A 22,101-nucleotide genomic window follows, 5' to 3' on the forward strand; every position below is an offset into this window, starting at 1 on the left:
CATTCTATGCCTGGCACTTCCAAAAAAAGTGCACAGACATGTTTTGCATTGTTTACCTAAGCTTATTTGACTGGAAAATTAAGCTGCCACCTCCTGGACACAAGGTCATTAACTTCATTTTATTAACCCGACACTTTATGGATACTGATATTCATGTTAAGAGATGGTAAGAATGACTACTTGTTTGAGTTTATGAAATTAACCCATGAACCACAAACACCACCAAGTTTCTACAACTGTAAGTTAAAACATTTTTAATTAAGCCACCACATTTGAAAGGAGTGTCATATACATTAGTATCACTTCAAAGTAATTAATGACTATTTGCAATAGCTTTCTCTGGAACATCTTAATTGTGTAACACACTGGTTGTGCTTCTACCGCTCCCAGTACATTCAGAGCCAAGTTTATTTTACATCTGTGCTTTTTTGACAAGTTACGACGATGCTTATAAGAAAGCACACAAAAGACTGAAATTATGCTAAACCTGATTACCATACCATCCTCCCTCTCATTAGGAAAGGCATCCATTTTCTTACTTTTTTTTACCTCCTTCTCAGCTTTAGCTGTACAAGAATTTTCCAGACTTGGGATTCTCTGCTGTGTTTTGAATTCAATAGAAGTAATTACTATCATTACTTATGATACAGGTAAGTCTACACAATATTCCCCGACAGCCAGTACTGTACAGAAAATGAAAAAAAAAAAGGGATACATTTGTCACAGAATTCTCTTGTTCAGAAAGAATCACAAATACACTTGATTGTATACTCCACAACTGAGCTCATAACACAATTCTTAAGTCTGCAGACATTAATGCTCTGTAAAATTATAAAATACAGGCCTTGGAGGGACCTTCAGAAGTCACATGACTTTTCCAAAACAGGATCACATTCAATATATAGTATTATCAAGTTAAAAAAGGTGTTACAAAATGGAAAGCTATAAAATGTATAGTACAAGAAATACTGGGCATTGTAAAATATTTGTTGTAAATTACTTTAGCTTTACAGTATGTTGGTTAATGCTTTTTAAGTTCTATTTTGTACACGTGCATGAATACACATACCCATACACTTACCCTCCCCTAAGTACTGGGTTCATGAGAGCAAGAAGTAACAGAGTAATACACAACCTTTGCTTTCCACCCTACCTGTACCCCCCTCAGTCTGTCTTTGCTAGAGCTGCTTCTCCCAAAGCTGGAAGAAGAGCTCACAAAATAAGCTTCTTCCTTCTTCCCCAGATGAAGAAAGCCCTGACAAAGATTATAGACCATAATTAAATCTGCTGTAAGCTGCTGCAGGTCCATGACCAACACAGACACAGCTCTGCTTTGCTGGAATACTTATTTGGAATTGCTGACTGCAGAAACACAAACTAGGAGCCAGCCAGATTACTCCGACACAGATGTCTGTATGAAGTTTGCATACATAAATTGCTCACAGAACTGCTTACCTATTTTTGCCTGTTACCCCTAGTGACTCATGAAATAGCCCCAAGTTTACTAAACCGAGGTACCTACAGTGTTAGAAACTTTTGGAGGTTTTCAGATACCTTACGCTAAGATTTCCCTCCAAAGTACACTGATAATTAAAACACTGCAGCTTTAAAAAGGTAGACAAGTAGAACAGTTTATGTTTCTACTCAGAGATGTTTTCTAGACCAGCATCCCTGAAATACCATGTAAAAATATACATAGTTTTAACATCTGAAATTTTATTGATTGTCTCTATGACAACATATATTAAACATATATCTGTGACTCCATCACAAGTCCTGCTGTGGCCACAAACCCATCAATGTTACATTAGCCACTGTTACCCACCAGCTCCATGCTTTAGAGGAGATCTCTGTCTAATAGCATCAATTGGTGGAAAATAAATTTTAATTTAATTTTCCCCTTAATTCAAATAGCTTTTAATCAGTACAGTAACAGAAACAAGAAAAGATTTTTAGGTGACAGGTGACCATGACAGTCCCAGGGAAGTTCCTTCCTTGGGACTGACTTTGATGGAAGAAAAACATTCTTTGGAAGGCTGCTTTTTTTCTAGGTCCATTTAATGCAATTTTGTCAGAGATGGAAAAAAAAAATCTTGCAGGACCCACTAATGGGTTGTTTAAAATCTATCCTCTTCCTTTCTACACTTGAAACACAACCCTCTTTATTCATAAGCAAATGTTTGAATAATTAGTTGGGAGGGGAAGGAGCAAGTAAACCACCCAAACAGAACTGACATGAGAATATATAACTGAATAGTTTAGGTAAAAGTTATTTGCTTAAAGATGCCAGTATTTTTCCTAATTTATTGCCAGGGAGAGTAAGAAATAGTCTGGTGAAATAAGGTGGGTTTTTTCAGTCTCCTACAATCACATCGGATGTACATCATAGGTACTCCTTTGTTGTTTTGACAGTTGACTGTACTTGGACTTAATCTTTCAATTTAAGTATGGTGCTCTCTCTGGGGAAGAGTAGTAATAGGTAGGCTTGATGTTTCCCAGGACTTCATCTTCCCAGTTGGGGAGGCAGCAGAAGAAGAAAGCACAACCTATAACGACGACAGTGCTGGCCCAACCAAAGCCATAGGCCCAGCTGAACATATTATCTCCTGTCAGTGGAATATCTTCTGTGAATTTCACTGGGTAAATGACCAAGCCAATGATCTGGAATGCAGCTAGAATGAGAGAAAAAGAACAGCAGGAGTAAATTACAATGAATGTATTACAGTTCCCACTAAGAAAACGTACCTGGAGATAACTGCATATTTAAGATATGTAAGGACTAGCTTCAGTCCTGCAATCAAATCTGCATTCTTACAGAAGTACGTGACTTCTGGCCAAGGCAGATCCCCACGCCTATCTGATTGCAGCAGCTACAGCTGACATTGCCAGGTTGCTAAGGCACATATCTGCATGCCATGACCAGCCCTGTCCTACAGCAAGGCACAGTGAACCCTGCGGAGCCAGTTACCTCCCATAGTCCCGTTGTTCCTCCTCCCATCAGAAAGGTGGGAAGCACCCAGGGCTCTCAGCTCCTAAGTCTTAGCATATGACATGTGGGGTCAAAGGTGTTGGGTGTCCCTGTACAGTGCTTTTGGAAAAGTGCAAATTGACAAAACTCACTGGATAACTTCCATAACCATTCTTCTCTGAAATCAACCTTTCCTTGTTTCTCATGAAAATGAGTCATAAATGAGACTAAGACAGCTAATTTCATAAGGGAGGCTCCATCTATCATGTTTTTCTGCTGATGCCTGTTCTACATCTCAAATAACCTTGTCTTTGTGCCGAGCCTTACCAACAACAAAGAGCAAGCCTCCAATTCCTCGCACAAAGTTGAAGCGGAGTATCTCGATTGAGAACGCGATGACTGCAAGAGCGAAACAGATGACCAGAATCACAAAGCCAACGAGGTATGTGGCAGCTGCTGCTCTCCCCCAGCCTAGAAGAGAAAACAAGGAAGATGTTATACACAGCAGTACACTGCTGTAGGTCAATGCATTTCTTTGGTGTTCTTTAATCATTTTTATTGAAATCTTTTACTGTAAGAAGCATGTCCTTATTTCAAAGCAATACTGAATGCCTCCAAATCACACAGCTGCAGAGCAGAGAGGCATCATCATTGATGGAGCAGCACAGAACTCCCTGTCCACTAATTTGTCTTGCTGAAAAGAGGGATATAGTGCAGCACATAATAGAGATAGCACCATCAAACTCTGTATCTGTAAGACCCACAGACACCAGAGCAGATAGGGCACACAGCTGCTGACAGTGCACTTTATTGTTACAGCTCCTGTTTGATATGCAAGTTTACAAAACCACTTCCATGCACAGGGAAGTGTGAAAGCAGACAAGAGGGTACCACCACAGTCAATAACTTCTGGGAAATAACAGTGCTGTGAGTATACAATTTCTTCCTGTTTTTTTATGACAACAACAGTGCACCTGTAGCAAAATTAGCAAGACCAAAAAGAAATAAATTTGGAATAGCTGAAAAGATGACAAAAAGAAAGGTCTTGAAGATAAATATCTATTCACAGCTAAAACATAGCAGGTGGAAGAGAAACAGCCAAATCTGAGTTAAAAGTTGAAGTCTTCTTTGAATCATTACTTGATGAAACATCACTGATGGAACAGGTTGGTGGAGATTCTTAGGATCAAGCTACTGCATGCTGGAGAGGTTCAGGCATGAAGCAAGTGGCCATATTCCAGCAGAGCAGCACTAGCACCCACAACTCACACACCATAGGCCAGTGCCAAGGCAACAATGGTAAGAAAACCTCCTAGAAAAACAGCCAGCAGTTCCACTTTTGAAGTAACACAGACTTGCAAAGAGGCCTTCACAGACCCTGTCCACTTCAGAAACCAAGTAATTGAGGTGAGCCCAGTGCAAACAATTATAAGCAAAGGTGTTCCTGCCCTGGAGGCAGGATACCTGCCCACAAGGGCTAAACTATACTGGCTAGTGCTTTGTTTTCCAGTCAGCTGTCATCACAATTCAATTCCCACATCTACATAATGTGGGTTTCTACTTTCACACAGACAGAGGTAGGGCCAGATCCTGAGCTCCCTCTAATGTAGGAATAAAGATGGCAGTGAGATCTAGGTCAGAACATTTTAAAAAAAAATCTCTTTCTTCAGAGCTGTCCATTCCAACACAGTTGAAGTGACTTTGGAGATATCTTGCTTTCATTGTGGCTTCCATTCTTTCTGTGCAAAAAGTAAGCAGAAGAATGGCTCATGTACTGTATTAGTTGCACAAATAGGGAGAAACAGTAATTTGTGACAGAGAATGCAGTAAAACTATCTCAGACACCTCCACTACATACATCAATTTGCCATCTGAAAGCAAAGCATTGTTTTACAGCTATTTTAATTAGATCAGTTTGAACTGGTTTCCTTCCCCTCTATTCTAGCAGCAAAAGTGAAATACAGCAGGTATCTGTCAGCCAAATCTCTGCCCAAAACTCCCAACCACCACCACTGCCACCTGAACACAATAAAGCTGACATACAAAAGACAAGGAAAAGGGTTTTCTCTTCCCTCTCCCTTCTTGGAGCTACTCAAGACAGCAAAAACTTTTCAAATTGGTTCTCCTTCAGCTCGTTGTGCATGTTGCATACCCTTTGCCTAAGGGAATGCTGAGGGGGAAGGAAGGAGGGACGGAAGGAGGACACCTGATGAGTGTCTGGAAATTAAAACTATGTCAGCAGTCTGATAAAATCTTTTCATACAAAATATTCTCATACATACCTAAGAGGCATTGAATATTGTCTCCTCAATAGGATTTCTTCAGTGATAACTCATGTAAAGAGATATGTAACCATTACACACGGCCGGCCCAGGAAAACTGATTCAGACTAAATGACCTTGGAAAACTACTTATCAATATTTACCATATGAAGAAAAAAAGCACAACAAGTAGAACACTTAGTTACCATAGCACATTCCCTTTCAGATGCATTACATATGCTGACAAGATATAGGAAGACAAATCTGGCATCTGTTTGATAAAACTTAGGCTGCAACTCAGGTTAGATACCTTGAGGTTTGGTGCAACAAAAAACACAACTGGAGGAATACAAGCCAGAATGTCCCCAGTGCTCTCTCTGCCATTTTTGTGTCATCTGTGCTTACTCTACAAGCATAACAAGCTTTTGGATACAGGTCAGCCCCAGCTCTGCTCAAAATGATTTATTTTCTTCTCTCTGGCAATCTGAAAATGACAACATATATGGCTGCAGGAGATACCTTGTCAGGAAGATTAATATCAAGCTCAGCTTTGTTTCAGGTCTTCAGAAACAGGGCAACAGTAGGCACCATCATTACGAAATTCAGCAAGTTTTGTGCTCACATGTGACAGAGCTCAGTGCTGGTGATCCCATAAGTTCCTCTCTTTCTCCTGCTGGATTATCTTTTCCAACAGCAGTTAACAGCAAGTTGATACTGACAAGACCTGGTAAGACTGAGACATATGTGCTAGCCACAGCACTCGATGTGTGTGCTCTGGGCTGGACTAGTGTAGTAGTCAGCCAGTGAACAACCAGCCTGCCATTTGATCCCCTGTGAGAATCAGAAAAAGAGCAGCAAAAAGCTCTAGACTTATATATACACACAATATAAGAAAAATCTCAAAAATTAACCTAAGTCTTCTAATAAGTGACTGACAAGAGAGATTGGGATGGGAGCCTGCATCTTTCCTGAGCACAGGGTGCAGCCCTGGCATGTTTCTTATCCACAAGAACTGTTGCTACCCCCCACCAACATGGAGAGCATTCAGCAGAGGGGCTGCTGCAGGGCTCAGACTGAAATTGCTGTTTCTGCATGCAGAATCCCCCTCATCCCCATACCTATCAAGTCAGGCTTTCCCAACTCCTTGTCCCTCTAAAGACTTCCGAGAGCTGGTTGAGTCCCCACAGGCACCCAGCTCTCCTGTCTGTCTGAAAGATCTTCCCCCTACAGCTCCCAGGAGGAAAGAGTGCAAGTTTACCCTCTCACCCTTTTCTACCTTAAGAGCTGGAGAGATCTGCTCACGCTCAGAGAAGGACAGATCAGCCCCAATTTCTAGCTGGTTTGTGCTCAGAAGTACTTTTTAATCAGAAGATATTTAGATAGGATTTAAGTTTTCCATAAAAATATAAAATATTCAGTTCCATTCATTTGGCAGAGAGAGTATTGTAGACATAAATATGATGTCTGTTTATGAAATCCACCAATAACATCACACTAATTAGGAGCTGCATAAAATGAAAGGCGGAAGAGTAGGAGAGCAGAAAAGCAGAAAAATAGTTGGAGATACTAGTGTTCCCAGGTTGGCTTGGCCTCAAAGAATAAAGTTCTTTGCATCTAATCAGCAGAAAAGTATTTATCAATTAGGTGGGTGTTGAAAGAACATTAAAAAAACAACTGTTCAGGAGCTGAAGGTCTATAATTATTAGGAAAGATTAAGAGTTTTATTGCATAGCACTACATTACACTAATGATTACTATGGAAAGGAACTAAGCTGCAAATGTTATCATGCAAATAACTAGGAGTGGTCAGGATTACTTAATGTAAATGATGAGCACCAGTAATATGATGAAATTAAAAGAAAGCAAGCAACAGGGCCTTAGCATTAGGTATATTTCCTGATTTCATATGGTCATGCCTCAGCCTCACCAGGGAGAAGATGGAATCTCTACAGGCTAAAGTATTTAAATCTAGATTTCCTTTTAGAAAATAATAGAAGGGCTAGGAAAGTAGTCTATCAGGGGGATGAACTTCTCCAGGATTTGAAGTAACAAGATTTTCTCATCTTCATTTACTTATTTCCAAAAGCAGAAGCTAGTTTGTTAGCTTATGAAAAACTGGAATCTTAGGGTAGAAGTTTTTATCATGACATGCATAGATGGGGCAGGTTTTTACACTGTAGCTTTAATATTTTTTTTTTCTATATAAATGTCAGTAGCAATTCTTGTTTGGCCTTGAGAGCCCATGACATAGAATGTCAAAAAATATCTGCATTTGTTAATGTAATAAAGAAGTAGTGGACTCCAAGCAAAAGAGCACTGTCAGTCCATTTTCTTGCTCAGATAATGCGCAAACTTCCGTGATAGCATGACTGGTGAAGGGAAGCTATGTGCATAACCACCACAAGACAGAAGAGCCCAGGATCACAGGTTTGCTAGGAGGGCTGGTTGGAAATTAATACTGGGAGTCACAACTCTGTTTTGGCTTTCGGAGTGCAGGAAAAGCAAATGCTATAACATCAAATTATTAAAAACAAGCCCTCCGGTACAAATTTGGCTTAAGTCAGTTGGCTCTGCCAGGAGCTGAGGAGAGGCACAGTCCTATACATTTCCACTTTTAAAGTCTCTGGGTTGTTAGCAGTGGAAGTGTACCTGCCCAGGAGCCAGCAAAGCGCACTGGCAGAGTCACAAGCCTCACCTGTTCACTGGGTTCTTTTACCAGGAAGTTGCAGTAATGTTTTCTGGGTGTAGGTAGGGACACCAACTGCTACACCGTTCCCATTAGCATCTTCCAGGTGCCTGGATGACACTATAAATGTTGTTAAGTTTGTCTTGAATACATCCTGGCATCGTAAATCAGACAAAAGCATGCCTGAAAAGAGGTGTACTGAAAAATATAAGTGTACATCTAACATTCCTCCTTTATTTACCTGGCCCCTCGGTGAAGTCGACACATGCACTCAGCTTCACCAATAATCTGTGGTATCAAAGTCCATGCCTCTAGGGACACAGGTACAGTGGTACAGCTGCAGTGAAATATGATTCACAAAGGCTGGGCTCCCAATTCTAGGTTCCACCTTTTTTTTCCTTGCCTTTGTTGTTTTGGTTTGGGGGGGGTTTTTTTTGGCACCTAATATGAGTGTTTGCCTTTGTCTTCCTTGGCTGTTGTGTACTTAATGAACACCAACTGGCTGTTAGGAATACAAGAAAGAGTTAACCTAATGGGTTACCTTTACTGCACACATACACACCCACTTTTACAGTGTTAATTCAAAGCAAAGTCGCTGGGATCAGCCATTCAGAACCAGGAGGGTACAGCCACCCACAAATACTGCTCCTAAACGTACAGCCTCATCACTATAGAGACAATCGCCCTCTCCAAGGAACACATTGCAAATAATCCTTGTCACAGCTGATGGTTTACTGATATGTTTTAAACACCAAGCCAAGAGTTTAATCCTGCAATGGTCTAGATTAAGTCATCTTGAGTCATATTCTAGTGCAGTACAACACCTCTGCACTGCAACATTTTGATAATACACAGACGCTGCCAGCCAGAGTACTTCCCAGAAGCAGACCAGTACAGAACTCTAAACAAAATCCCTTCCCTGCCTCCCTACCAAATGACATCCTACTCTTCTTTTTCCCTTTCACTTCTTCCCTCTCATGTGGCATTTACAAATGTGTATTAAGAAGCAATGCAGTTTATGAGACACTCTTATTTGCAAATCTTTATTTGTCTGTTCTCGCCCCTTTCCCCTCATTTAAAATAAGCAACTCAGCTGCTTTTTCTCTTCCTTTTCTTAGTACACATGCCACAGCTCAATTAAGAAGTTGTCTAATAGAACTTTCTGTTAATGGAGATCCACTCTGAAGTCTCCATTTCATCAAGAGAGGTGGAGGATGTTTAGTGCTTAGCAGTTACTGTATGCAAAACACAGGTTATGCATCTCAATTAGTTAAGTTTAATTTTCCTTGAGCAGTGCTGTAAATGCCTGCTAGGCATTTTTTCCTTTGTAAATGCCCTCACCTATTTTGAGACTAATTGCATTAGCATAGGAAAAAAGGAAACAAAATAAATCAAACCTGAACTCATGTGTTACATCCTGTCTCTAGATGTAAATACTGTTTTAGTAGACAGTGGTACTGATGTTATGAAAATTTGAAAAGAGGCAAATTGGTATAAATGAGCCAAGGATTTAAATAAGTTTTGGGTTAAATAAGCTAGAGTTTAAATAAGCCAAGTCAAGGATACTGTTCTTCTCTGTCAGCTTGTTAACTAGAAAAAACAGCAGAACATTACTTTTGCCCCACAAGGGCTGACGCAAAGCACACACCCATCAGTACTCAGGGAAGTGAGAAGCAGTGTCACTACAGGAGAAAACAGATTTCAGCAGCTGTTCTGTGTTAGCACTTCTTCCTTTTGCAATGTAAATTTCAGCAACTCTACCACCTTTTCTTCTCTGTCTAATGGGGGAGATGGATATAATTTTCCCACTAGCCAGATTTCTTCCACCTAGGTGAGGCCTGAAGTCATCACCTGGCCAAGAAACAAAGCCACTGCTCTTACAGTATATTCAGGATTTAGCTTTCAAGCACAAGTGTTGCAATGAAAAGCTTCTGGAAGTCAGTCTGCCTTGCTCAGGCAGCAAGGGATCTGCACAGGGAAGCAGTCCCAGCTCTCCCAGCTGAAACACACCCTTCCAGCTTCCCAGTCCCTAAAGAACCCTCATCCAGGATCTTAAGGCGGGTCTGCTTATTTGTCCAGAAATATTTTGGTTTGGGAAAAGCAGATGTAATCAGACCCATGTGTTCTAGTAATAAAACAAAAAGTCCCCCAAAAGACCTAGAAACTGAGAGTGTGCAATAAGAATATTATGTTGTTGATGCCAGATACAGAAGCAGCTCAGCAAGTTAAAACAGAGGCGCAATTATCCCTGATTTAGGCCGCAGTGCAACAGAGAGGTATACAAAGGAAAGAGAATTTTTTTTTTTTCCTGCCTGCAAACCCACATCAGGCCATTTTAAGCTGCAGGTCAGGAGGCATTTTAATAGCTGCACTGTCTTGACCAGGCAGGGTTAAGTTAAGGTGCTCTCTCCCTCAAAAGAGTCGGGGAAAGACCATTTTACTACTGTCCAGGTGTGGTTCTGCATAGGACACCTCCCGCGAAAGTTTGCACGCTCACCGTCTGACCAGGGAGGCTTCTGGCAGAGGGCGGGGGAGTTCACTGGTGCCAGGTAATGCTGCTGGGACTGCAGCCTGCGGAGAGTTGAGGCTAAGCAAACTGACGAACTTGTAACCGGTTGGCTGTCTTACTTTGGCTGTAAAATAACTTTAGAAAAACCCAAAATATCAACACTCCGGTTTCTCAGTGTTGTACTGATAAAAAAAGATCGCTCTGAAGCAGTCTAGACCTGTGTTTCTTTGCTGGTTTAAGCCCCAAAACAGCACGAGTACTGGTTTTGCAAAGGAAACTTCATTCCGGAAAGCAACTGCTCCACAACAGAGGTAGGAAGGGTCCATGGCCATGGCACCCACTGCCCCGGGTCCCTCGGAGGGCTTCTCACTCACCGTAGTCCATGAGGGATTCGCAGTTCCAGTTGAGGTCCTCCTCGCCCCGCGTGCAGCTCTCCCACAGGGACGCTTGCTGCACGTAGGGCTCCGATTCGGACTCCAGCCACCCCCGGCCCGCCAGGGCGATGATGCCCATGATGATGGCCAGGCCCAGCAGCAGTGGCAGGAGCCACCTGCACCTCCAGCAGGCGAGGCCGCACACCACCATCCTGCGCGGCCGGCGGGGCGCCCAGCGAGCCCGAGCGTCGCGGGTGGGGTGTGGCGGGGACGCTCCGCTGGGACGGGAGACTGCAGGCGCCCCGGTCCGAGCGGGGTTTTAAGGCGCCGGGGAGGAGGGAGTCCCACCCACATTCCTCTGACTAAGCCTGCCGCCGCCGGCGGGCCCCACCGGTGGGGCCGGCGGAGAGGAGCGGAGGGAAGGGGAGGGAACGCTGGGCGAGCCCGCTCCCACTCGGCCCCGGCTCCACGCCAGCCCCGAGAATCCCCGGCCCTTGGCTCGCCCCGCCTGGGCTCACCCTTGCACTTATCCTCTTGCTGTCTGCCACCCTCCCGCACCCGCATCCGCTCCTCCGTCGTGGCCTCGCCACCGCAAAGCGCAACCACAGAGAAAAAACTTTCCGTCCTCGGGGTTCCACGAGCCCTGCCGTTCTCCCAGGGACTGGAGCTCATCCTCCTCCTCTCTGTTCACTGGATGGACCTACCAGCATTACCCAACATTGATAATACCGATGGTGGCAGCCACTTCAGGCACAAAAAGCTTGTAGTAAGTTCCTGTGCAGTTGAAAAAACACCTTAAAGGAAGATGTCATATGAGGATGGGAATGTGACTACTAACAAGGAAACTATCACTTACATCACATCAGGCTCAGCATTAAACAAATGCACATTTCCTAATGATCATCTAATCAATGTTCTATTGCAATTGTGCTCCAGCTTTCATGGGCACAGCCCAGCAGTGATACTCAGGACCCATGCACCCTGACCTTTTCCCATTTGATGTCTGGAAATGCACCCCCAGATGCAAGATGACCAAAATGAAGGCTTCCCTATCACATGCCATGAATGAACACCCAAAATTTTGGTTATGAAAGAAGTGCTTCTCTACAATAAGATCTGTGGGTTTCATGGAGGATGAGGATGAGTTCTTATTGGACTGCATCAACTGGGATTTTGTCACAGCTATGTCACATATGATCAAACTGTCAATCAAATTTGTCAATTCCTCAAACGGTATTTAGGGGAGGTGTCCTGCAAGGTAGGATGGTCAACCTCATTTGAGTACTAATTACTGGCAAATATCAGGGAATAGATTGTGATGCTAAAAATCTGAACAATGATATGATATCACTATAGACAAGTTGCAAAATCTCAGACAGGTTACCTTAAACTATGTGGTGTTTGACCAGCCCTCTCAACATCCTTATGCTCATTTCCATTCTTCAGATTTCATTCCAAATTCATAATAAAATAGAACTCTAAACAAATTTTGCCAGAACTACTTGCAAGTCTCAGTCATCAGCACACAGTTTTTTCATAGAGAAGTAATGGCAGAACTGGGCACCATAGTCATCTCTTTTGTCATTACAGCAGAACTTCATTTGCACAGTGCCGAGCAGTGATTTTCCAGCAGTCTTACTATCAGCACTCAAGTCACCTCAGCAGGAGATGCAGAAAGTACTTTCTTTAGCACAAAAAGTGTGAGCTGTCAGAAGAAGTGACATTAAAATTCATCCATTTTGCAAGCAGCAGAGAAGGAATGCACCATCAGGAAAGTGCTCTCTTCATTACAAAGTCAAAAGTTAGGGAGGTCCCCCAGTTCAGACAGGAGCATAGAGCTGGCTCCCATTTTTGGTAATTGCATGACTTGGTTTCCCAAGGCTGTGCCTGCACCTGGAGTGCCTCAGTGCCCAGATGTTTCAGTAGCATAATGTCAAGCTCTGAGATGAGTGTCCAAGCCCACTTCTGGCATTAGTGGCTTGCATGGCCTATTCTGCTTCTCCCAGTGACCCCATGAAGAGAGAAATGCCATCTCCTCCTTTCTTTTCAAATACTTGGCTTTTAAACAACTAGGAAATCTAGCTGAAGTTAAAAGATAATATACCAAACATTTCATTATGTATGACTGGGGGTCTACGACACAGTCAGTGAAGTTATCTGCCTTCAGTCCCAGTGAGTGATACTTGGATTTAGTAATGAGGAAATCTAGCAAACTAATAACCCAGTGCCTCATGCAGCAAAAGAGGCAGCTCCAGTAACATATGTAGTTTTTCTCACCTCTGGGCTATATAACCCACATCTTCACAGAGACCAGATGGTAGGAGTCAGCTCTGTGGGGCTGCAATGATACACACATGAAAAACATGTAGTGCTATGATCATGAGGAAAAGATGCCCTAATACATAACAAAACAAACAGGAGGTTTGCTATAGTAAACACCAAACTCACCTGAACATATCTGGGCATTCTGGATCAAGCTGCTTTGCCAAACATACAATATCTTCAGCCATGAAAACAGCTATGTGTTCTGTAGCTATGAAAATCTAGACACTTTCCCCAATTTTTTCTTTAACCACAGAAAAAAGAATCATAAGCTTCTTTCACCATCACTACCCTTACCTTCATGTATTTTATTATGTGAATAATAAAATAATTTCATAATCTTCGTGGCTCTATAGAAATATTTTTCTCTGTAGTGTAATGAGGGACACGCCTCTCTGGTAGATGGTGCTTTATGTGGAGTAAATAATTTACCACTGCTGGCAATCATTCACCCAGCTATCGGAGAAAACCAAGTAGCCCTGAGTGAAGGTCAGAGATCAGCTCCAGCCCAGACGGGTATGGATGGGCTCTCACAGGCTTTGAAATGTGCCAGTGGGAATTTGCAGGCTGGTTGCCAAGAGTTCATTTTGGGGAGGAGGGGCAGAAGGGGGACACATGGTGGGTAGCACAGAACCAAAAGCATCTCTGTGCCTTGCAGCAGGGAGTCACCTCAGGGCAGGGGTTTTATCCCACTATATTTTCTGGCCTTTTTACCTCTCAGCTAAACCATTAGGAAAAAACCCAATGTCCAGAGACTGAATACCTGTTGTAAATCCAATTATTTTGTAATTCATGGGTGTTGTCCTTCAGCAGCGTCTTATGCTCACTTTCCTCAATGTCCAAGTGCCCCAATTCTACTTAATCTCTCTTCAGGCATCGCAGCCATAATACCTAATTAGCATCACCTAAACAGGGTAGTCATTCAATCCATAAAACAGGATAGGGATGGGACGTACTTAGTGTAACCTGCAACAACCACTCCATCGGTATTTCCAGATCAAACTTCAATTTCCTTGTGCATGCTCAAAATCTGCCATTATCTGAATTTATAAGAAAGAAATTTTTCTGACAAGCTTTTGTCAGTAGCCTTTGGTTGAACTCAGTTTACATTAGAGACTCATCTGGGGCTGGCATAGATGAAATAAGCTGGCTCTCTGCAATTGATGTGCTGTTGAGCCTGCTTCAAGAGCCTTGTGAAAATACTAGGGCAACAGTTTGGCCTGCAGAGGTGTGACTAACCCTTTCTCATTCCAGCAAGAGACACCTTGTGTGACTCCATCAGCCTAAGATGACCTAAAATCTTAGAAATAAAAGGATAGTAAAGAGTCCTCCTTCTGTATACACAGTGCCTATGGTTGCCATACAGACAGTCGTAAGGCTGCACATGGGCTCACAAACTTCAGTTTTCTACATTTAGGTTTTGCAATGGACTCTCTACTGTCCTGGAGTTGCACTGGGTGAAATTCTGTTTCTATTAAAGGAAATGGCAGAATCCCAGGTAGCAGGGATTTTACCCCAGAACTCTCTAGGGGCCTCAGGCTCACTTAGATCATAACCACACAATATCTAGGATCTTCAGACAACTAAGCTCTATGGACTGGTTGCTGTAACTTTTCCTCCTTTACCTCATCCTCTCATTTGCATTTCCAAAATATAAAAAAAGGAAAACATTAAATAAAGAACTGTGTCATCCTTGATATCTATAGTGATTTGGGGTTTGTCCGTAAGTCTTTTTCCAATGTTGACCATCTTCATGTGTGATGTTAAAAAGTGCTAGCAATTGCCTGGCTAACACTGGAACTATTCCTGCAGAATGTGGGCTTGGTGCAGCTTATGAACATTATTTCCTAGAGTTGCTATTACTTCTTTTTGAACCACCCCTACAAGAAAACCCAAGGTACAGTGTATACTTATTTACAAGGCGATGGAGAGTTTCACTGTTTTTTACTTTGTTTTCATTTAAGATGAACTTCTGTTTATTCAGAAGAATGGGAAAGACTAGTTCTTGCAGAGAGCATGCTTGTATCTATTCTAACATTATTCACACCTGATAAATCAAGAGATGTGACTTGTAAAAATATCATATTCGTGCAATATCAAATACAAAGCTGGAAATGGTTTTTCACACCTTTCTGAGTCCGGGTGTCAAGTCTGAAACTCTCCTTGAGACCTGAAATTTCTACTTCCATGACACTTTTTACAAGCGCCGCAGGTGTCCTTGGGCGGCGGGATGGGGCCGGGGCTGGCGGTCTCTCCGCCGCCAGAGGGCAGGAGTAACCTCGGGAAAGCTTGGAAGTGGGGGGGTTGAGATCCGGGGAGGGCAGCGGCGGCCTCCCACCAGAATCCCCTCCACGAAGAGGGGCTTATCGTGTCCCGGGACCCTCCGCCTGGCACCGCGGAGTGGCTTGGCCAGGTTCGGCGGGGCCCTCTCAGCTGTCCTTGTTTCTCCTCCTGTCACAACGAGAAAATGGCTTTCCGGCTGCAATCGGCAAAAGCGTGGCCAGCAGATCTAGGGAAATGATCGCTCCCCTATACTCAGCACTGGCGAGGCTACACTTCAAATCCTGTGGTCAGTTCTGGGCTCCTGACTGCAAGAAGGATATTCAGGTGCTGGAGTGGAGCATGTCCAGAGAAGAGCAATGGAACTGGTGTTATATAACTGGGGTTATATATATTTTACTCAGTATTTTTTACTCAGTACTCAATATATTATTGTAGAAGATCATCACCAGCACTGGCAGCTCTTGTAAAATGATGTCTTGGTTCCCAGCAGTGGAATCAGGAGCTTTTGGGAAAAATTTGATCTCCAGCTGCACATCCTGAAGCAGACATTTCATTGCACAGCTGCACATTAAAGTACCTGTTTAGCTTTTATAAATGACTCACCCAATAGCTCAGTCCACTGAGGCCTGATTTCTAAGAGACTGGTACTTAAGCACATGCTCGAATGAGGGATCACAACTCTAAATTAGCAGCACATTTGGACATGACACTGGATTAACACAGCATGCATGAACGTCAATACTTTGAGTCATTATTTTCAGGGGCAAATTGGGGGTGCTGTTTCTGACGCAATCTCTCCCAAGCTTTGTTCCACCAGGAGCTGCCTCCGTTTTTCTCCCTGGCAATGACCCACTTTCCTCTATTATTTTGAAAAGCAATAGTTATAAATATAATTCTGAGTCTTCTCTCCCATCATGCTGGACAAATAGGAGAAATTTCCATCTATTTGTCCTGCTGCAAATGACTCACTTTCTTCACATCAACTTGATCACATTTGTAGAGTTAGCTTCCCCTTGCAGAAACAGTGCTGTACCTCCTAAATTTAAAAGCATGTCATTCTTGAGCACCTTACTGTGAGAGAGAGTTGAGTGCAGAAAGATGAAAGAGGACTTTGCAGAAGATCATATTGTAAATGCCTAAAAATATGGGAGAAGAAATAATTTTAAAACTGCAGACGGAGTTAACACGAACGTGCATGACCAAGATGAAGAGCATTAGGAAAGGGCTGAGAGAAGGAGGAGAGAGAACAGGGAAACACTGCTTGGGTGTTGACAAGGGTACTGCAGGGAAGCGTTTTAGCTCATGAAGTGTTACAGTATCTACCTGTTTCCCTCAAGTGCTTGTGCGCTTATTCTGTATATACTTTTGTGCTTTATGGTAGTAAACACTGAGATAGAAACACTGGATTGGATTCATGTAGAAAAGAGTGGAGATGAGGGATTTAATTTAAACACTGTCATCGATAGGAAGTAAGCACTGAAGATATGTGCTTACACAGAAAGAGAGAGATGGTAGGCAGGGGAAAAATATCCTCATCTCTTTGCTCCTCTCTTTGTAGTTTACACATCATACAGTAGATAGCAATTAAATTGAAATATAGTCTGTGGTATAGTATGATCAGTTGGAAAAGTGAGACCACAAGAGACTTTAATTGATCACACAATAACAGATGGGGTAATAAAACCTGGGACAATAAGGAATATTTGCGGAACAAATGAAAGATCAATTCCCCTTCTGTTGTAGAAGCAAGAAAACAGCCAAGTGTTAAAGAACAATCTAAAAGGCAAATTGATGAGGAAAAGAACATATGGCAGAGATGGAAACTGCTAAATACACACAGAGGAAAATGTATGTTTTTAAACTGTCTTTACAGCACACTTGTTTCTAGTTTTTGCATGTTTGGTTCTTTTTTGCTGCCATTTGTGAAGAAACAATTCCTTGGATCTCAGTAGTGGAAAGCATGAAGAAACTAGGTACAAAATATAGGTTTAAAGTTTAAAGAAAAACACAGTAGGCAGAGGAAAGAGAAAAGGAGGCTTTACCATAGGTAATCTGAACAAAAATTCTACCAAGATTTTTTTTTCCACACATATTATTGTAAAAGAGATTATGCCATGTTTAGAAAATGAATGCAATTAGAAATGGATAGGAATCAGGTCTGTCTAGCCACTGACACTATACTTTTCAGTGCAGTATCTAAACAGCAACACCGAGTGTATCCTGTACTCCATTCTGCAGGGAGCAGAAGAAGCACATTAAACTTGGAAAGTACTGATAAACTACTGAAAGACTGGAATCCTTTTCAACTACTCAGAGTCTGTTTGTACAGTCTGATGAAGGGCAGGAGGAGTCCAGCAGGTGATATGAAGAGCCAGTGCAGAGATTCAGCCTAAAAGGGCAGCTCCAGGCATAGCCGGAGCTTACTCGTTCTCTGTGGGACATGCAGGGCCTCATATGGCTGGCATCTCAGCAGCCCCAGATGGTTTTCAGTTCCTGGATGAGGCAGATGTGAGAAGGAGTGGTACCCAGGTCAGTGCTTGCTGCCATCCCCAGCCTGGAGCACTGAGAGCAGCCTGGATGTAGACAGTGGTCCTCATTCAGCAATGGCCACTCCAGCACTGTCTGTGAGAAGCTCATCGCACATGCAGCACTGACCAGCCTCACTCCCAACATGAACAGGAAGGTTACCTTTAAACATGTGCTGGAACTGCAGATTTCAGGGAGAACAGCAGTCCCTCTTGTTCCCTCACTCTGTTCCCAGCTCTTAGCTGGCAAAGTCCCACAGAGTTCACTGGGACTGTCCTATATTTAAAAGAAAAACCTACCAGCTATCTGCCGGTTGCAGGGATGATGGCAGAGGGTGACTGGGGTGTGGCTCACACATGGACACTGCCCACTCGTGTAGTGGGATACACAGCAGAGACATATAAACCTTCCCTGGGCCCCATAGCTGGATCTAGCCGTGTGCAATTCTTTGCAAGGTCAAAAGTACAATTGAACAGAAGTGGGGTCAAAACCCTGGATTTAGAAGCAACGCCTTTTTTTCTATATTTCTATGTTTATTCTAAACAAGTATTTGCTTTTCTTTATGCTGCATTTCCTCTTTCTCATGGTAGTATGGAAAAGACATGAAAATGAAATGGTGAAGTCCCTACTTATCCTACCTGCAGTCTCGTTTGAATACATCACAGTAAATTTTGTCATTCATGCTAATATGAGAAGGACAACATGGATACAATAGCAACACTGATGCTTATCTCCTGCATTGTGGTATGCTGCAGAGCAGTGAGCTTTGTTCTCAGCAAAGCTTTTTCTGGGTTATGACTCACACGGAGCCCTGTTTTTCTGCTCCTCTCCCATCCACTGTAACAAACAAGAGACTTACAGATAAATAAATTAATAACCAGCTACTATTATCAACTAAAATTCAATAAAGAAATGTAATGTATTGCTTCACCTCCTGAATACATCACACTTGTGCAATGACCTGTGCCCTGTCCCCTCCCACTCTGAAGCCTCAGTTGAAGCTCTCCTATTTCAGGCCCTCTTCTCATTTGTAGTCATTTACCTATAGCAGCAGGCCAGCAAAGAAGGGAGATTCCTGAGGACTCTACAGCCAAGAAAGAGTAGGTGGAGATGTTGGGAGGAAGAGATGAAAAGGTCAGAGGAGGTAAACAGTAGGATAATGCAAAAGTAAGCCTGGGCAGTGGGTGAGAGCCTGCTGACAGCAGCTTTGTCACCTTAAGATCTTTGCAACCATGTAGGTAGGGTTTGGGGTTGTATGGGTTTCACTTTTCTGTTTTTTAAGGGTAGGTACGTTTGTGTGCATCAGCTCAGTTAAAGGCAAACAGATGGAACAGTGAGCCAGTGTTTATCTGGCTACCCACAGTAGCAAAGTTGAGCCTGAGATATTTCAGAGCCTGAACCTGTGGGACTAGCAAACTTCCACCATCCAGTGACCTTTGACAAAGTGAGTTAACATAGGAGGCACCTGCATGTCTGGATGGGAGGAGATATTTGCTCTGAGCCTGCTTTGTCTACTGTGCATTTCATCATTTTGCCAGCTTAATGAAGGGGCAAAATCTTGACATAATTGTAAACTCTTGAGTACCTGAAAGTAGGGACTGTCTTTATAAGGTTCACCAAAAAAAAAAGGACAATGGTGTCTGTTTCAGATAGCCAGGCACAACCAGAATTGAAACAGTAATGACACATTAGGATAAAATCAGGATGCAGAGCCAAGTGACTTAATCTTCTATGAAAATATTTTTATTTGGAATCCTTTAAAAAGCTGCTATAAATTCATTCTTTTGGCTGAACTGGCATAACCACCTTAAAACGTGGCAACAGCTTCTTGAGTGTTAGGCTTTGGGGCTCATCTTTTTTAAACACTTAGCAGTTTCCTCCCATCCAGTCATTTTATGTTATTTGCTTTTTTTTTGCAGGGAAGGAAGATATTTTTTGGTGTGCTAATACTGCAACAGTGAAGCTCTTCCCTCAGGCTGGTTTTATTTTGTGGACAACTGAAACATTTGGGATCAGATTACATACTGGCAAGTAGGACAATGGCATTGCCGTAATGAGCTGGAGACTAATTTATAGGCTTTGCAGATGTGAATGCATTAGTATGCAAATCATGAGCAGCCCCTGCCTATAAATAAAAGAACTTACCTTGCCAAGAGATGGCTGTTCCCAAAAATATAATGAGTGTTATAAATTATAAGCAATTGTCAGATTTCAGCTTCCTTTGTATTCTTGCTTGTGATTCTCTAAGGGAACATTTAAAGACAAAATGTATAATACAATGCATGGCACAGGAAGTTACAATCTTTGCTGCCCAGTGCTATTATCACATTTTGCCAACTGCCACTCCTTCATTTGTTAGAAAAACAGCCAGTCAGACTTGTCAGCAGCTTTGAATAATATGTTCCTACATGGTAGTACTCTGAAAAGGAAGGATGAACTGTGGTGAATGCACTGAACTGTGGCTCAGGAGAAGTTTTCTGTTTACAGCTCTGCCTAAGACACAGTTCTTCCTCAGACTTTGTGTGTAGCCTTTGGCAAATCTTTCAAGTAGCCCATGCCATCTCTTCTTTAGTTAAGAAATAAGCAACATTAAGGTTTGTTTTACCTGTGTTTTCTGTTCAGATAATGTTTTGGGATAAAGCCTGACTTTGCTGTAGAGGGTTGTATGTGTTGGCACACATTGGGCATTCCTGGCAGCAGAAATAACAGCAGAAATAGCTTCTGAAGTTACAGCTTCAGAAGGTGTTTAGGAATTAGCTCAAATCCAATGGGAGCAAAAATCTAAGGTTTGGGTTTTTTCTTTTGGAACTGGATGAGAAGAACTCAATGAGACTGCACTTAATTATGTGATTTGCTTTATCAAGTCATGAGCTCATGCAGGGCTCTCTATGACTTTGCCAGCTTCCTACCATTCCCTACCTCCCCCAAACACCTTTTAATGACAGAAGAGCAGAAACAGCAAAAATGAGGAATTCCTACAAGTTTTGACAGAACAAATTGCCTTGTGGAGGAGAGAATCCTAAAGTATCATCTTCCACTCCTAGAGGAGAAGCTCTACACTGAGCTAACAGAGAACCTCAGAACCGTTAAATTTTGCTGTTCATAGAGCTACTAGTTTCTCCCTAAAGTTGTATTCTTCGGGGTTCATTCCAGTGGAAGAAAAATCCTTCTCAAAGTAAAATAGGCTTGCTGGAGAGAAAGGTCACTGACAGCTTTGCTTATTTTATGGACAAGTTACAACAAGCTAAGCCTTTGCCATCTGCTCTGCCTGCGACTGTAAATGGAAAAAACCCCACACCAACCAAACAAAAAGAACAAATCACAAGAGCACCAAGGAGATAAAAGTGGTTTAACTGCCTATATATGCTCTGCCAAAAATGCAGCTTGCACTGAAGGTGTTGTTTCTCATGGTTGAGACACAAATCCCAAGGAAAACAGTTCACACATAATACAGTAAATTTCCTGCTGAGGTGGAGTTTTCTTGAAGCAGACCTGACTCCACCAGACTGTTCAGCTGTACTTCTATGAAATTATGTGATCTTTATGTAAAGACTGTCCTAAGTAATTTTTTTATATTGTTTGCATCTCAGGCGGTAAGGTACAATGGGGTGTGAATTATTGGAGGGATAATGCCCCCGGGGGGAATGCATGAGACAGTAAATGGCTTTTGCAGGTAGCTAAACACCACACAGAGGTATCTGAGAAGCACAGAAGCGTTCATTGAAAATATTCTCCCAGTGCCATGTTCAACAAAGAAAAAGTTAAACAAACATAAATGTGAAGATTGTGGATTTCTGGCCATGTGAGAATTTGGGAAATCTATGCAGCTAGTTTTCTAGAGAAACACCATAAGAAAGCATTGAGATGAATAGATTAATGGGGAAAATTATTAGAAGGTGGGAAAAAAGTGATGAGATTCAGCACATGCATGTGTCAGTAAAGATGCATCATCCATGGGAAGCGTATATTTTGCACTCAGTGATAAATCTGCATATTGACATACAGCTTGTTGTACGGTTTCTTGCTGCACTGTTAAGCACAAAGTAAAAACACATGAACCATCCATACAATGTATCATAAATCACTGTGATGCACTTTTAAGGGTTTTCCCTTAAGAAATTAAACTATAATCTAATGTATTGCATTTATCTGTGGAATGTAAATTCCTGTAG

At 42.4% G+C, this 22,101-nt stretch overlaps 1 protein-coding gene across 1 annotated transcript; it reads right to left on the bottom strand.

The window, feature by feature from the left end:
• Positions 1-239: 239 nt before the first annotated feature.
• On the bottom strand, positions 240-11,133 carry LOC113942937 (p53 apoptosis effector related to PMP-22-like). Its single transcript, XM_027634157.1, has 3 exons — positions 10,799-11,133; positions 3,296-3,439; positions 240-2,672 (listed from the first exon to the last, which is right to left on the bottom strand). Exons 1-3 carry the CDS (start codon positions 11,007-11,009, stop codon positions 2,437-2,439), a joined length of 591 nt encoding a protein of 196 aa, XP_027489958.1. The 5' UTR covers positions 11,010-11,133; the 3' UTR covers positions 240-2,436.
• Between the last annotated feature and the right edge of the window lie 10,968 nt (positions 11,134-22,101).

This window comes from Corapipo altera, unplaced genomic scaffold, assembly GCF_003945725.1.
Source record: "Corapipo altera isolate COAL_440 unplaced genomic scaffold, ASM394572v1 2b, whole genome shotgun sequence".
Lineage (NCBI taxonomy): Eukaryota > Metazoa > Chordata > Aves > Passeriformes > Pipridae > Corapipo > Corapipo altera.

What these genes read in the sequence shown, in the direction of transcription:
- LOC113942937 (XM_027634157.1), bottom strand. Translation starts at nt 11,009, where the DNA reads ATGGTGGTGTGCGGCCTCGCCTGCTGGAGGTGCAGGTGGCTCCTGCCA. An exon ending in CGAATCCCTCATGGACTACG is followed by an intron (nt 3,440 to 10,798) that starts GTGAGTGAGAAG and finishes TTTCTCTTCTAG; the next exon opens with GCTGGGGGAGAGCAGCAGCT. An exon ending in AGGCTTGCTCTTTGTTGTTG is followed by an intron (nt 2,673 to 3,295) that starts GTAAGGCTCGGC and finishes CTCTCATTCTAG; the next exon opens with CTGCATTCCAGATCATTGGC.